The 12,420-nt window shown below is 44.0% G+C and overlaps 1 protein-coding gene across 2 annotated transcripts; it reads right to left on the minus strand.

Moving 5' to 3' along the window:
* Positions 1-1,425: 1,425 nt before the first annotated feature.
* LOC308469814 (zinc finger protein RFP-like) lies at positions 1,426-10,866 on the minus strand. 2 transcript variants are annotated; one of them, XM_080992786.1, is made up of 8 exons: positions 9,867-10,866; positions 8,035-8,130; positions 6,609-6,839; positions 6,129-6,151; positions 4,602-4,717; positions 3,375-3,407; positions 2,341-2,793; positions 1,426-1,672 (listed from the first exon to the last, which is right to left on the minus strand). In XM_080992786.1, the coding sequence occupies exons 1-8, from the start codon at positions 10,293-10,295 to the stop codon at positions 1,668-1,670; spliced, it is 1,386 nt and encodes a 461-aa protein (XP_080848912.1). In that variant the 5' UTR covers positions 10,296-10,866; the 3' UTR covers positions 1,426-1,667. The 2 variants fall into 2 exon arrangements, with proteins under 2 accessions (XP_080848912.1, XP_080848911.1); XM_080992785.1 differs by having other exon boundaries at positions 1,426-2,793; positions 9,867-10,863.
* Between the last annotated feature and the right edge of the window lie 1,554 nt (positions 10,867-12,420).

Consider the following 12,420-nt stretch of genomic DNA (forward strand, 5'->3'; position numbering starts at 1 on the left):
CAGCAACAGTGTTTTGTGTTGTGTAGGCTCCGAGGATGTAAGTGATGGGCCCCGCCTGCTCCCTAAAATATCACTGGTTTGTTCATTTCTATATACAGGTGAAACTCGGAAAATTAGAATATCGTGGAAAAGTTCGTTTATTTCAGTAATTCAGCTTAAAAGGTTGTTAATTTGGGGTTTTCATCAGCTGTATGCCATGATCATCACAATTATAACAAATAAAGGCTTGACATATCTTGCTTTGCATGTCATGAGTCTATCTCATATATTAGTTTCACCTTTTAAGTTGAATTACTGAAATAATTGAACTTTTCCACGATATTCTAATTTTCCGAGTTTCACCTATGCCTTCATTCTGCATGGACTGGTTGCATGGCAGCATGTGCAAATGGCTTTAGATACCTATTAGGTCCATAAATTACCACACAGCCTATATCCAACACGAAGAACAGCGACAATTTGTTGTTGACAAAGGACAGCTGGACATATAAAGAGCCCCAATACCTTCATTAGCTTAGGGCCTCATCAAACCTAAATCCAGCCCTGTTCCTCTGCGAAATTGCTTTGAACTGACCCAGGCTGCTCAAGACTCTTATCAAAGCTCGTGTTCTTATAGTCAGTGCTTTTTTTCTGGGGCGACGCATACCCCTAAACGTTTTCTGAAACTTTGTACTTTTGTCCATTTACTGTCTTTATTTCCCCCAATTTGAACTATAACATGGTGATTTCCTTGAGTCAAAAAGAGAGTACCCCCCCTAAACATTTTTTTTAGGGGAAAAAACACTGCTTATAAATGACAAAGACACGACTTTTAAGTTCTTGACTGCTTCACAAATCAGTCCGTAGAGCATGGGGCTCTTGGAATCATCGCAGAATAGACTCCTAGAATTGTAGAGTTGGAAGGGGTCCCCCTAGGTCATCTAGTCCAACCTCCTGCCATGCAGGGATGGCTTAATCTCTGGGTCGTGGGTTCAAGCCCCAACACTGGACAGAAGATTCCTGCATTTTAGGGGGTTGGACAAGAGCTACAGTTCCCTGTGAAGAGTTCGATTGATAAACCACTTTGAGAATTGTAGCTCAGTAAGGGGAATTGGGGCCTCCGAACAACTCTCAGCACCCTTAACAAACTGCAGCCCCCAGAATGCTTTGGGGGAGGAGCCATGATGGTTTAAAGTGGTATCACATGTGCTTTAAATGTATGGTGTGAATGTGGTCCAAGAACCTGTAACCATGTTGTTCCAGCGCAGCAACTCCAGAAGGCCCCCGATCTGTCTCACCGTCCCCAGACCACCTGTTCCTCTGTAATGTTCACTCCTCTGAAGACAATTCCTCCAGCGGGGTCATGACAACAGGATTGTGCCCATTACTTCCTCTTTCCTCTACCTTCCCACTCTTCGCCAAAGAATAATAAAAGATTCAATCTCATTAGCTGCACATGGTATTTTATTGGTGTCCTCGTTTATTTACCTCACAACAATAATGGACGAGAGACCAGTATTTATTCTCATTTTACACAATGACACAAACCATTCAAAATCTGTTCCTGGGGGGCAAAGTAAAGGCATGCTTTGCAGAAGAAAGTGTGAAGAAAGTGTGGGGCAGAGCGGGGCTTCAGCCAGTAGGAATCTGTTCTACTTCATTTGACTTTATTATTTTTATCCCGCTCGTCAGTCTGTGGGCATAGGAGGCAGTTTACACAATTAAATACATTGAAACATCAACATCGTCATGAACAACAACAACACCACATCTTTAATGCAACAACACAGGAAAACCAAGCAGCCAACTATTCTCCACTTAATGTGTCTTTGGTGAAGGTAGTTTCAGAGAAGGGCTATATAGTTCATTGGCAAACTCAAGTTCTTGCTACAACAGTGACTTTTGTGATAAGAACTGGCGCTGCGCCGAGTGCTTTGACAAAGAGCCTCTCTGCATCCACACACACAAACGGCGACCTCCTATTTTATTGAAGCCAAGTGTTTTGAACCCACTCTAGCCTGAACATTACTTTGGCACCATCCATCTATAATGCCGCATGCAAAAAAATTGCACCCTTGCGATCTCCGTGAATTAAATCTGGAGTAAGGAGCACCACCAAGTGATGGTGCTGTGCTTGGCAACCAATCGGGTGGATTAATCATAACCGTTCATCAGCATGCATTGGAAGGGCACGTCTACTCCAACTTTTACCCCTCCCGATTTCAAGTACAGTGTAGTGAACTTGAACAGCGGCATTAAGGAGTAACTAATCTGTGTTAAGTGATCTTGAGTGAGGGACCCATCAGCCATCAAGTGTCAGCTGGGCAAGGAGCACCTTAAAAAAGGGGAAAACTCTCTCACCAGAGAATGAAGCCGAAGGGAAAATGAAGACAGAGTCCTTTGTGTCAGCATTAAGAAATTCCACCTGTCCCCTTTCATAGTCCAGAAATACTCGGATTCTCCTAGGGGTGCAGAGGGGGGACAGAGGTATCACAGGGGTAGTGAGAGCCTGGTATTGACCAAAATCCCCTTGCAAGGCCCAGATCCCTTCCTCCGGGGTCAGCTTGAGCTCTATCTTCCTCCTCACAGAGGCCCGGGCTACCCCCACAGCCCAAATGCCCCCATCCTCCACGTTGACTTCCCAGTAATGTCTCCCGGAAGTGAATCCTTCGCAGCCCAGCACGCAGCAAGAGGACTTAAATCGCTTGGGGTTATGGGGCACATCTGTCCTGGTGACGTCCCATCTCGCGCTTTTTCGATCCTCAGAGATTATGATTTGCGGGTTTGCTGTGTCTGTGTCAAGGGTTATGTTGACTGCAGAGAGAGAGAGAGAGAGAGAGAGAGAGAGAGAGAGAGAGAGAATATGTGGGATAAAGGAATAGGTTATATTTTTGTCAGCTAATTCCAAATTGGATTTGGATTTGATATCCCGCTTTATCACTACCCTAAGGAGTCTCAAAGCGGCTAACACAGAGAAGTGTGACTGGCCCAAGGTCACCCAGCAGCTACATGTGGAGGAGCGGGGAATCGAACCCGGTTCACCAGATTACGAGTTCACCACTCTGAACCACTACACCACACTGGCTGTAGTTTAGGAGCCTGTGGTACAGAGCTCATTTGACAAATGAGATGTGTTCTTTCAGAAGCCCCCCACCCCGGCCCATTCCTTTGTTTAAGCTGTTTTTGATATGGAACCTGCTGGTGAAGGGCAGGCAATAAATTTAATGATGTTGACAATGGTGATGATGACAACATTAACAACGGCACCTCAAGATTTATCTGTCGCAATCAAACTGATCCAGTTAAGTTCAGACCTCTCCGTATCAACTATGTCTTTCCAGAACCAAACATGAATGAACTAACTTATCTCGCAAACGTTTTCACCAGTTGCTTACCCCATTCTGTCCCCAGTTCTGATGGCAGAGTGTCTAAGGGATGAGAGGAGACATACGTGATTTTCAAAGAGTGATCAATTTCTAATTTCATTTATATATTCTCAGAAAAGTGGGTTTCATTATCCTCTCTCACTCTCCTTGCTGCAAGTAGGTATATTTTCTGCTGCAAATACTTAGCGGGTAGTTGAAAGGGAATGGACAGGATTGCCAGAAAAAGAGAAATTAAGGGAGACCGAATAATAAACTCAGTCATATCTTCCAAAAGCTCAGAAAGGGAAGCTTTTATTGTTTGACAGATGACTGTATTTTAATATTTTGTTGGAAGCTGCCCAGAGTGGCTGGGGAAACCCAGCCAGATAGGCGGGGTATAAATAATAAATTATTATTATTATTATTATTAAAGGATCTAAAATATATATGCACGCAGAATGCACTTTTGGACACTTTGCAATACTTTTCAAGAATACCTTCCAAATGAGAATGGATTTACAGTGGTACCTCTGGTTACGAACTTAATTCGTTCCGGAGGTCCGTTCTTAACCTGAAACTGTTCTTAACCTGAAGTACCACTTTTGCAAATGGGGCCTCCTCCTGCTGCCACGTGATTTCTGTTCTCATCCTGAGGTAAAGTTCTTAACCCGAGGCACTATTTCTGGGTTAGGGGAGTCTGTAACCTGAAGTGTCTGTAACCGGAGGTATATGTAACCCAAGGTACCACTGTATACTTTTCCAACCATTCGTTCTGGTAGCAAACTCAGCTGACGAGAGCTGACAGAACTGCAACCAAAATAAGGTGACAAATAATAATAATAATAATATATTATTTATTATTTATACCCCGCCCATCTGGCTGGGTTTCCCCAGCCACTCTGGGCGGCTTCCAGCAGAATATTAAAATACAATAATTCATCAAATGTTAAAAGCTTCCCTAAACATAGGGGAGACATCAACAAGCTCAAGAGGAAATCCCACATTTCAGGGGATAGTGAGAGGGGGCAGGTGAACTAATGGGGCACTCCCCCACCAAAACAGAACAGCCCAGGGAGGAATTGTACTCATGAAGGCTGAATGTCTTTTTTTGTGAGGGACAGAAAACGGGGGGGGGGGGGGCAGCCTGGAGTATTCTGGAAGACAGCGTGGCTGCCAGGAATCCTGAACAGGAGTGGTTCACATTGCACCCTTTAGCCCCAAGCTCTACTTGCAACTTTTAAAGCAGGTCATCAGTACCTTTGAAGTTATTCAGGATATCCGTGAGCACACTGTTTTTCTCAGATAATTCACCGAGTCTTTTTTCCACCTTGGATGGCATCTCTTCAGGGGGCTGAAAGGGCTCCTTGTCAAACCTTGGAAAAAGAAATGCGTCAGTTTCCCACCGTTCTGCAGATGCCTGATTAAGGCTGCATGACACTTGGTTTTTTACAGGCAAAAGTTGTACTTAAATCTGAGTCGGTGCTGGTCCAAGATTCAGCCCTGGAAGCTGGCGCTGTGATAAAACAGGTGAAATAGTAGTATGTGTTCCTCAGAGGTGGAACTGTACAGTACGAGTACATTTAGCTCTCTGGGAGAAGCAGTGAGATGACTGCAGTTTCTCTGTAAGAGCACCCTATTTTCAGATAAGTGATACTGCAGGATTTTGTAGCTGGGGAAATGTTTTTCTTCAGTGCATTCATTGGTCTTATGACTATTCTGTTAAATGTGATTTTGCAAAAGAGACTAAATCCCACATTTTGTTTGTTATTTTTGCTATGCCAGGAAAAGCATATCCTGGGCTCCTCAGAACAATTTTTTGTGAAGCTGTTAAGAGCACAGTGTCTCTGTCCATTTTTTTAAAAAGGCATTCTGGAATAGCTCTCACACAAGGTAAAAAAAGGAAAAGGACCCCTGAACGGTTAGGTCCAGTGAAAGGCGACCATGGGGTTGTGACGCTCATCTCACTTTTAGGCCAAGAGAGCCAACATTTGTCCACTTTCTAGGTCATGTGGCCAGCAGGATTAAACCGCTTCTGGCGAAACGGGACACTGTTATGGAAACCAGAGCTCACAGAAACGCCGTTTACCTTCCCGCCACAGTGGTACCTATTTATCTACTTGCACTGGCGTGCTTTCTGTTAGGTTGGCAGGAGCTGGGACAGAGCAACGGGAGCTCACCCGGTCGCAGGGATTCGAACCATCAACCGTCCGATTGGCAAGCCCAAGAGGCTCAGTGGTATAGACCACAGCGCCACCCGCGTCACAGTAATACAAACCAAAGTCCAAGAGCATCCAAAGTGTGATTGTATGAATATGGAAGAAACAGAAAGCCCATCTCAGCTTGGAGACTGGGAGGAGCTGCTAACAAAAGTGGGAAGAGCCAGAGATCCACATGTACAAAAGACCCGGCCCAGCTCATGGCATCTTCACTTATAGGATCACAACTAGCAATTGCAGGAAAGAACTCTGCCTGAGATTCTGGATAATCCTTCACATTCAGAGTTGACAGTGCTGGTTAGATCAGGGATGGGGGAACATGTTGTTCTGCAGATGGTGCTGGACTACAACTCCCATCATCCCTGACAGGTACACAGGCTGGGCCTGATGGGAGCTGGTGTCCAACAACACCTGGTTCCCCATCTCTGGGCAAGACGGTCTGTCACAGTATACCACAGTTTTAGTATTTTGAAAAGCAAACCATCTGCAAACCAGAATGAAGCAGGGCAATCTTAAGGGCATATATTTATGCACATGTATGCCTTCAGTGGGGGTCAGTGCCACATACCTGCCCAAGGTGCTTCTGATATCCTAGAGAGAGAGAAGAGGAGCGTAGGTGGATAGGAAAGAGAAAGACAGGAACTCTGTATCAACATGAGCATAACAGGAGATTCTCATTATAGCCACTTATATCTGAGAAACAGAGACAGCGTAGTTTAGAAACTGCACACCTTCTAATCATTAGGAGAAGAAAGCAGGGCAGGGGGAAATGAGTTAATTGGAATGAAATTATGCATGCATCTGAGACAGGGAGACAGGCATTACTGAGCAAGCCATTTCAACTGCGGTAGAAAGATACATCTAACAATAGTGTTTGCTATTTATATAGCTCTTTTCTGGTCTGCATACACTTAGCTGGACCCTGTGTATTACTTACTGGGCAATAAGTATAAGGATTCAGTTATGTTAAGGACAGCTTTAGGCTTATTCTTCAGTTTGATGTGTCCTTTTTTCAGTTCTACCCCACCCAACAACCACCTCATCTCACCTGCAAGAATTCGCTGTCTGGCTGTGTACACTTCTCTTCTATCTCATCTATCAGGGCACTGAGAGAGACAATCTCATCAGAAAACCTTCCCCCATGTTCTTTCTGATGCTTCATAATCTCCTTCTCCAGCTCATTCAGCTGAAGCAGCAGGAGTTTTTCTTGCTCCTCCAGAAAGTGATGCACCAGCTCAAATTCAGACATCAATTTCTGCCTCTCGGCTTCTGTTTGCTTCTGTAACATAGGGAGGAAAGTGGGAGAAAGATGGGTCAGGGCGTTGGGAAGATCAGCAAACACCCCTCAAATAAGCAGAAATTAATCTGAAATACTGGAACTCGTTTGGAAAACCAAAATATGCTAAGTTTTGATTTTAAAATTCAGCAGCGCAATTTGAAGGCACAATGTGACAGCGCCTTAGATATATGAAGATGGCTATCATATCTCCTCTCAGTCTCCTCTTTTCCAGGCTAAACATACCCAACTCCCTCAACTGTTCCTCATAAGGCCTGGTTTCTAGACCCTTGATCCTCTTGGTTGCCCCTCCTCTGCACATGTTCCAGCTTGTCAACATCCCTCTTAAATTGTGGTACCCAGAACTGGACACTGTATTCCAGGTGTGGTCTGACCAAGGCAGAACAGAGATTACTTCCCTTGATCTGGACACAATACTTCTGTTGATGCAGCCTAGAAAAACATTAGCTTTTTTTCTTTTCTTTTTTGCTGTTGCATCACACTGTTGACTCATGTTCAGCTTGTGGTCTACTAAGACCCCTAGATCCTTTTCACATGTACTACGGGCAAGCCAGGTGTCCCCCCATCTTATATTTGTGCAGCTGGTTCTTTCTACCTAAGTGTAAAACCTTAAATTTGTTCGTATTCAAATTCATTGTGTTAGTTTGGACCCAGTTCTGCAATCTGTTAGGGTCATCTTGAACTCTGATTCTGTCTTCCATGGCATTAACTACCTCTCTCAGTTTGGTGTCATCTGCATTTGAGGCAGGGAATTGCACAAATCAAAATGCAAGTATTCAAAGCAACAAAACAAAAAGCTAAAATTCAGAAGCAACTAGAACATCAGAGAACCTGCCTGCGAGAAAGGATGGGTCTTTTGTTCGATCCAGCAAGGCTCTTCTTATATAGTGAAACGTTGCCATGGGGAAAGAGCTGCATTTGGAACTCTACAAGGTCTATATATCCTCCCTGTTCCCAGGTGACTCCAACCACTGATAGTCTTACCCTACGTGAATTTTGTTAGCCCACTTTTAAGCCTTCCAAGCTGGCGGCCATCACTGTTTCCTACTTGGTCTGCTGATTAAAGCCCTGGATTATATCTTCAAGATCCAGGATGTAAAAAGCACATATGCTTTTTTAGAAGATAAACTAATGCCCACATTCCTTGCTAGGCTATACCACAGGATTCTATACTGACCAGATATTCCTGGTGTCTATTTTCTCCAGCCAGTTTTAACCCCAGGAGCTTCTCTTTCTCTTCCTTTAAGGTCTGCAGACGGCTCTGGATTTCTTTCTAAACAAAGAGAAACTTATTTTGAAATAGTGTTATCGTTATTAACTAACGCCCCTGCTGCCTCACACACAAGCAACGGGTTACATCCAATTTAACCTATAGTGAGACACAAAAAAATACTGATATTCCATAATCAACACGGGAACAAAAGAAACCCACTCAGATTATGGAGCAGTGGAAATAAAATATTATGGCATTAACCCAGCATTTTATTTCTCCAACTTCAAACATACTTTCAACGTCACACATAGTTTCAAAGGCAAGAAGGGGTAAAAACCAACTAACAAGATTCTTCAGACGAGAAGGAACAATACTACTGCTGCTGCTAATAGCACTAATAATATTGGTAGGTTGGTCTCAATGTCATCATCATCAACAACATAATGTTGCATTAAATAATAGAAAAATTGTGGTTTTTTTTACTTTTTTTAAAAAAACACCACACAGTTTGGGAGTCAACAGCTCAGGGTGTCCTGGTTTTTACTTTTTGAAATATGGCAGCCCTAGGTGAGACTCTTTCCTGCAATCCTGGAGAACCACTGTCATTACCAAGCAAAATGGACCAATGCTTCTGACTTGGTGAGAGCAGGGCCGGATTTAGGTTTGATGAGGCCCTAAGCTACTGAAGGTAATGTGGCCCTTTATATGTCCAGCTGTCCTTTGTCAACAACAAATTGTCGCTGTTTTTTGTGTTGAATATATGCTAAAGGGTAATTGATGGACCTAATAGGTATCTAAAGCCATTTGCACATGTTGCCATGCAACCAGTCCATGCAGAATGTAGGCACCCCATATCTAGAAATGAGCAAACCAGTGATATTTTAGGGAGCAGGCTAGCAGGCAGGGCCCATGACTGAAGGAGCGTCTCCATCCCCATCGTTTTGCCCAGACACTGAGGTCCAATGCCGAGGGCCTTCTGGCAGTTCCCTCACTGCGAGAAGCAAAGCTACAGGGAAACAGGTAGAGGGCCTTCTCGGATGTGGCGCCCGCCCTGTGGAATGCCCTCCCATCAGATGTCAAGGAGATAAACAACTACCTGACTTTTAGAAGACATCTGAAGGCAGCCCTGTTCAGGGAAGTTTTTAATGTGTGACGTTTTGTTGTATTTTTAATCTTTGTTGGAAGCCGCCCAGAGTAGCTGGGGAAACCCAGCCAGATGGGTGGGGTACAAATAATAAATTATTATTATTATTATTACATCCTAGGAGCCTACACAACACAAAACACTGTTGCTGTATGTAGGTTTTATTTCATTTATTTTTTATCTTATATTTTGGAAATGTACATCCAGTTTTTTCCCCCTTTGAAATTTTTGGGGTCCCAAGGGAATGGGGCCCTAAACTACAGCTTGTTTAGCTTATACGTAAATCCGGCACTGGGTGTGAGCCACCTTCCTATATTCCACCATTCTGCGGAAGGGGTGCCTCAAGGGCGCCAAATAATAATAATAATAATAATAATAATAATAATAATAATTTATTTGTACCCCGCCCATCTGGCTGGGTTTCCCCAGCCACTCTGGGTGGCTTCCAACAAAGATTAAAAATACATTAAAATGTCACACATTAAAAACTTCCCTGAACAAGGCTGCCTTCAGATGTCTTCTGAATGTCCTGTAGTTGTTTATCTCTTTGACATCTGATGGGAGGGCGTTCCACAGGGCGGGCGCCACTACCGAGAAGGCCCCTCTGCCTGGTTCCCGGTCAAGTGCGCGCGCTTGTGCCCCCACTATTCACCTTATAATCCTGGGCCGCTTCCTCCACGGGGAACACAGCGTGGCTCCTGTGCGCTCGGGACTCCCGGCAGATGCAGCAGATGAGGTCTTCCTCCTCGCTGCAGAAGAGCTTCAGCGCCTCGCGGTGCTTCTGGCACAGCTGCCTCCCGCCGCCGCCGCCGCCGCCCGGCTCCTCCTGCTCGGCGCGGGAGCCCAGCCTCTTGGCGATCTCCACCACGTTGCCCAGCTCGCGGTTGGGCCTGAAATTCCTCTGCAGGGACACCACCCGGCACTGAGGACACGAGAAATCGGTGCTGCGCTCCTTCCAGCACTGCGCGATGCACGACCTGCAGAAGCTGTGGCCGCAAGGGATGGAGACCGGGTCGCGGAAGTACTCCAGGCAGATGGAGCAAGTGGCTTCTTTGTGCAGGCTCTCCACCGGGTTCTCCATGGCGGCGGCGGCAATAGCAAGAAACGGCAGCAGTGCCCGGTCCTCCGGGCTCCGTGGCGCTCCGTAGCTCAGGCGGAGAGGCCGAGCCAGGGAGAGGATTAGGACCGAGGGAGCGTAACTCTCTGCGCGCCCAAGAAGCGCAGGAGCATCTGCGCTTCGGCGCGCCGCCAACCTGGTGCCCCGCAGACGTTTCGGACTACAATACCCATCAGCCCCTGCCAGCGTGCACGCTGGCAGGGGCTGGTGGGTACTGTAGTCCGAAACGTCTGCGGGCACCAGGTTGGCGAAGGCTACGTTATGGGAAAGAGCTGGTTTCCAGCCCAGTCCTCTCTAGGCATCTCCTGAAAAGTTGGTAGCTCCCCCCCCCCTTTGTGTTTTCTTGATTTTCGGTTTCAAACGAATTAGATCAAACGGAGAGAATGCCAACAATAACAACAAATCTGCGCTTCTGCGCTCCGCCAACCTGGTGTCCTGAAGCTGTTTCGGACTACAATACCCAACAACAAATTGTTGTTATTGCCAGATTTACGTATAAGCTGAAGAAGCTATAGCTCCTTAGGGCCCCACTCTCTTGGGGCCCCCCAAAAAATTAAAGGAAAAAACTGGATGTACATTTCCAAAATATAAGATAAAAAACAAATAAAATAAAACCTACATACAGCAACTGTTTTGTGTTGTGTAGGCTCCTATTTGTTATGTGCAAATGGTTTTAGATACCTATTAGGCCCATCAATTGCCATATAGTATATATTCAACACAAAAAACAGCAACACTTTGTTGTTGACAAAGGACAACTGGACATATAAAGGGCCCTATTACCTTCAGTAGCTTAGGGCCTCATCAAACCTAAATCCAGCCCTGACAACCATCATTATCTTTTATTTTTTTATTTTTTTAAATAATATTTATTAAAGTTTCAAAAGGGAAAAAAAATCACATTAGTAAAAAAAAATTAACAATGAAAAGGAAAAATACAAAGTAGAAAAAAGAAAAGAAAAAACAGTTAAAAACAATTTCATCTTTTCCTCACTTCTTTTATGTTTACTTGTTTCCCGGACCTCCTCATACCTCCCTCTTTTGTATTCCAATTAAATTTGTTAATCCAACAATTCCTTTCCCTCCTTTTTAATCCTAATCTTTAATCTTGATATATTATAACTTTAAATTTTTACATATTAAAAACCAATTTTTCCATATTCTTTTGTACCTGTACAGCTAGAAACCCCTTAACTTCAATCCAACATCATTCTAACATTCATTAATTTTGCAATATTTCTGTAAATAGTCTTTAAATTTCTTCCAATCTTCTTCCACCGACTCTTCTCCCTGGTCACGGATTCTGCCAGTCATTTCCGCCAATTCCATGTAGTCCATCATTTTCATCTGCCATTCCTCCAGTGTGGGTAGATCTTGTGTCTTCCAATGCTTTGCAATGAGTATTCTTGCTGCTGTTGTAGCATACATAAAGAAAGTTCTGTCCTTTTTTAACACCGATTGGCCGACTATGCCCAGGAGAAAAGCTTCTGGTTTCTTCAAGAAGGTATATTTAAATACCTTTTTTAGTTCATTATATATCATCTCCCAGAAAGCCTTAATCTTTGGGCACGTCCACCAAAGGTGAAAAAATGTACCTTCAGTTTCTTTACATTTCCAACATTTATTATCAGGCAAATGGTAGATTTTTGCAAGCTTGACTGGGGTCATGTACCACCTGTATATCATTTTCATAATATTTTCTCTTAAGGCATTACATGCCGTAAATTTCATACCTGTGGTCCACAACTGTTCCCAGTCAGCAAACATAATATTATGTCCAACATCTTGTGCCCATTTAATCATAGCAGATTTCACCGTTTCATCCTGAGTATTCCATTTCAACAGCAAGTAATACATCTTTGACAAAATTTTAGTTTTGGGTTCTAACAATTCTGGACAACCATCATTATCTCCCCAACCCTAGGACAATAGTGTCTCATACGAAATGCAAACAAAAAATGAAAAAGACAATGATTTGAAAGTGGGGACGCCATACGTAGATTTCCTTGGTTATTTGTTTGGTTTGTATCACAAAAAATAACTTCAATAAAAACTAATTTTAAAATGCACACACACACACACACACACA

This window comes from Podarcis pityusensis (assembly GCF_964106645.2).
Source record: "Podarcis pityusensis genome assembly, chromosome: 2".
Lineage (NCBI taxonomy): Eukaryota > Metazoa > Chordata > Lepidosauria > Squamata > Lacertidae > Podarcis > Podarcis pityusensis.

Bases quoted from the DNA above. Each gene is read 5' to 3' on its own strand.
- LOC308469814 (XM_080992785.1), bottom strand. From the start codon at position 10,295: ATGGAGAACCCGGTGGAGAGCCTGCACAAAGAAGCCACTTGCTCCATC. The intron at 6,840-8,034 runs GTCAGTATAGAA...CCTATGTTACAG, and splicing joins ATAGACACCAGGAATATCTG to AAGCAAACAGAAGCCGAGAG. The intron at 6,152-6,608 runs GTGAGATGAGGT...CTCTCTCTCTAG, and splicing joins CAGACAGCGAATTCTTGCAG to GATATCAGAAGCACCTTGGG.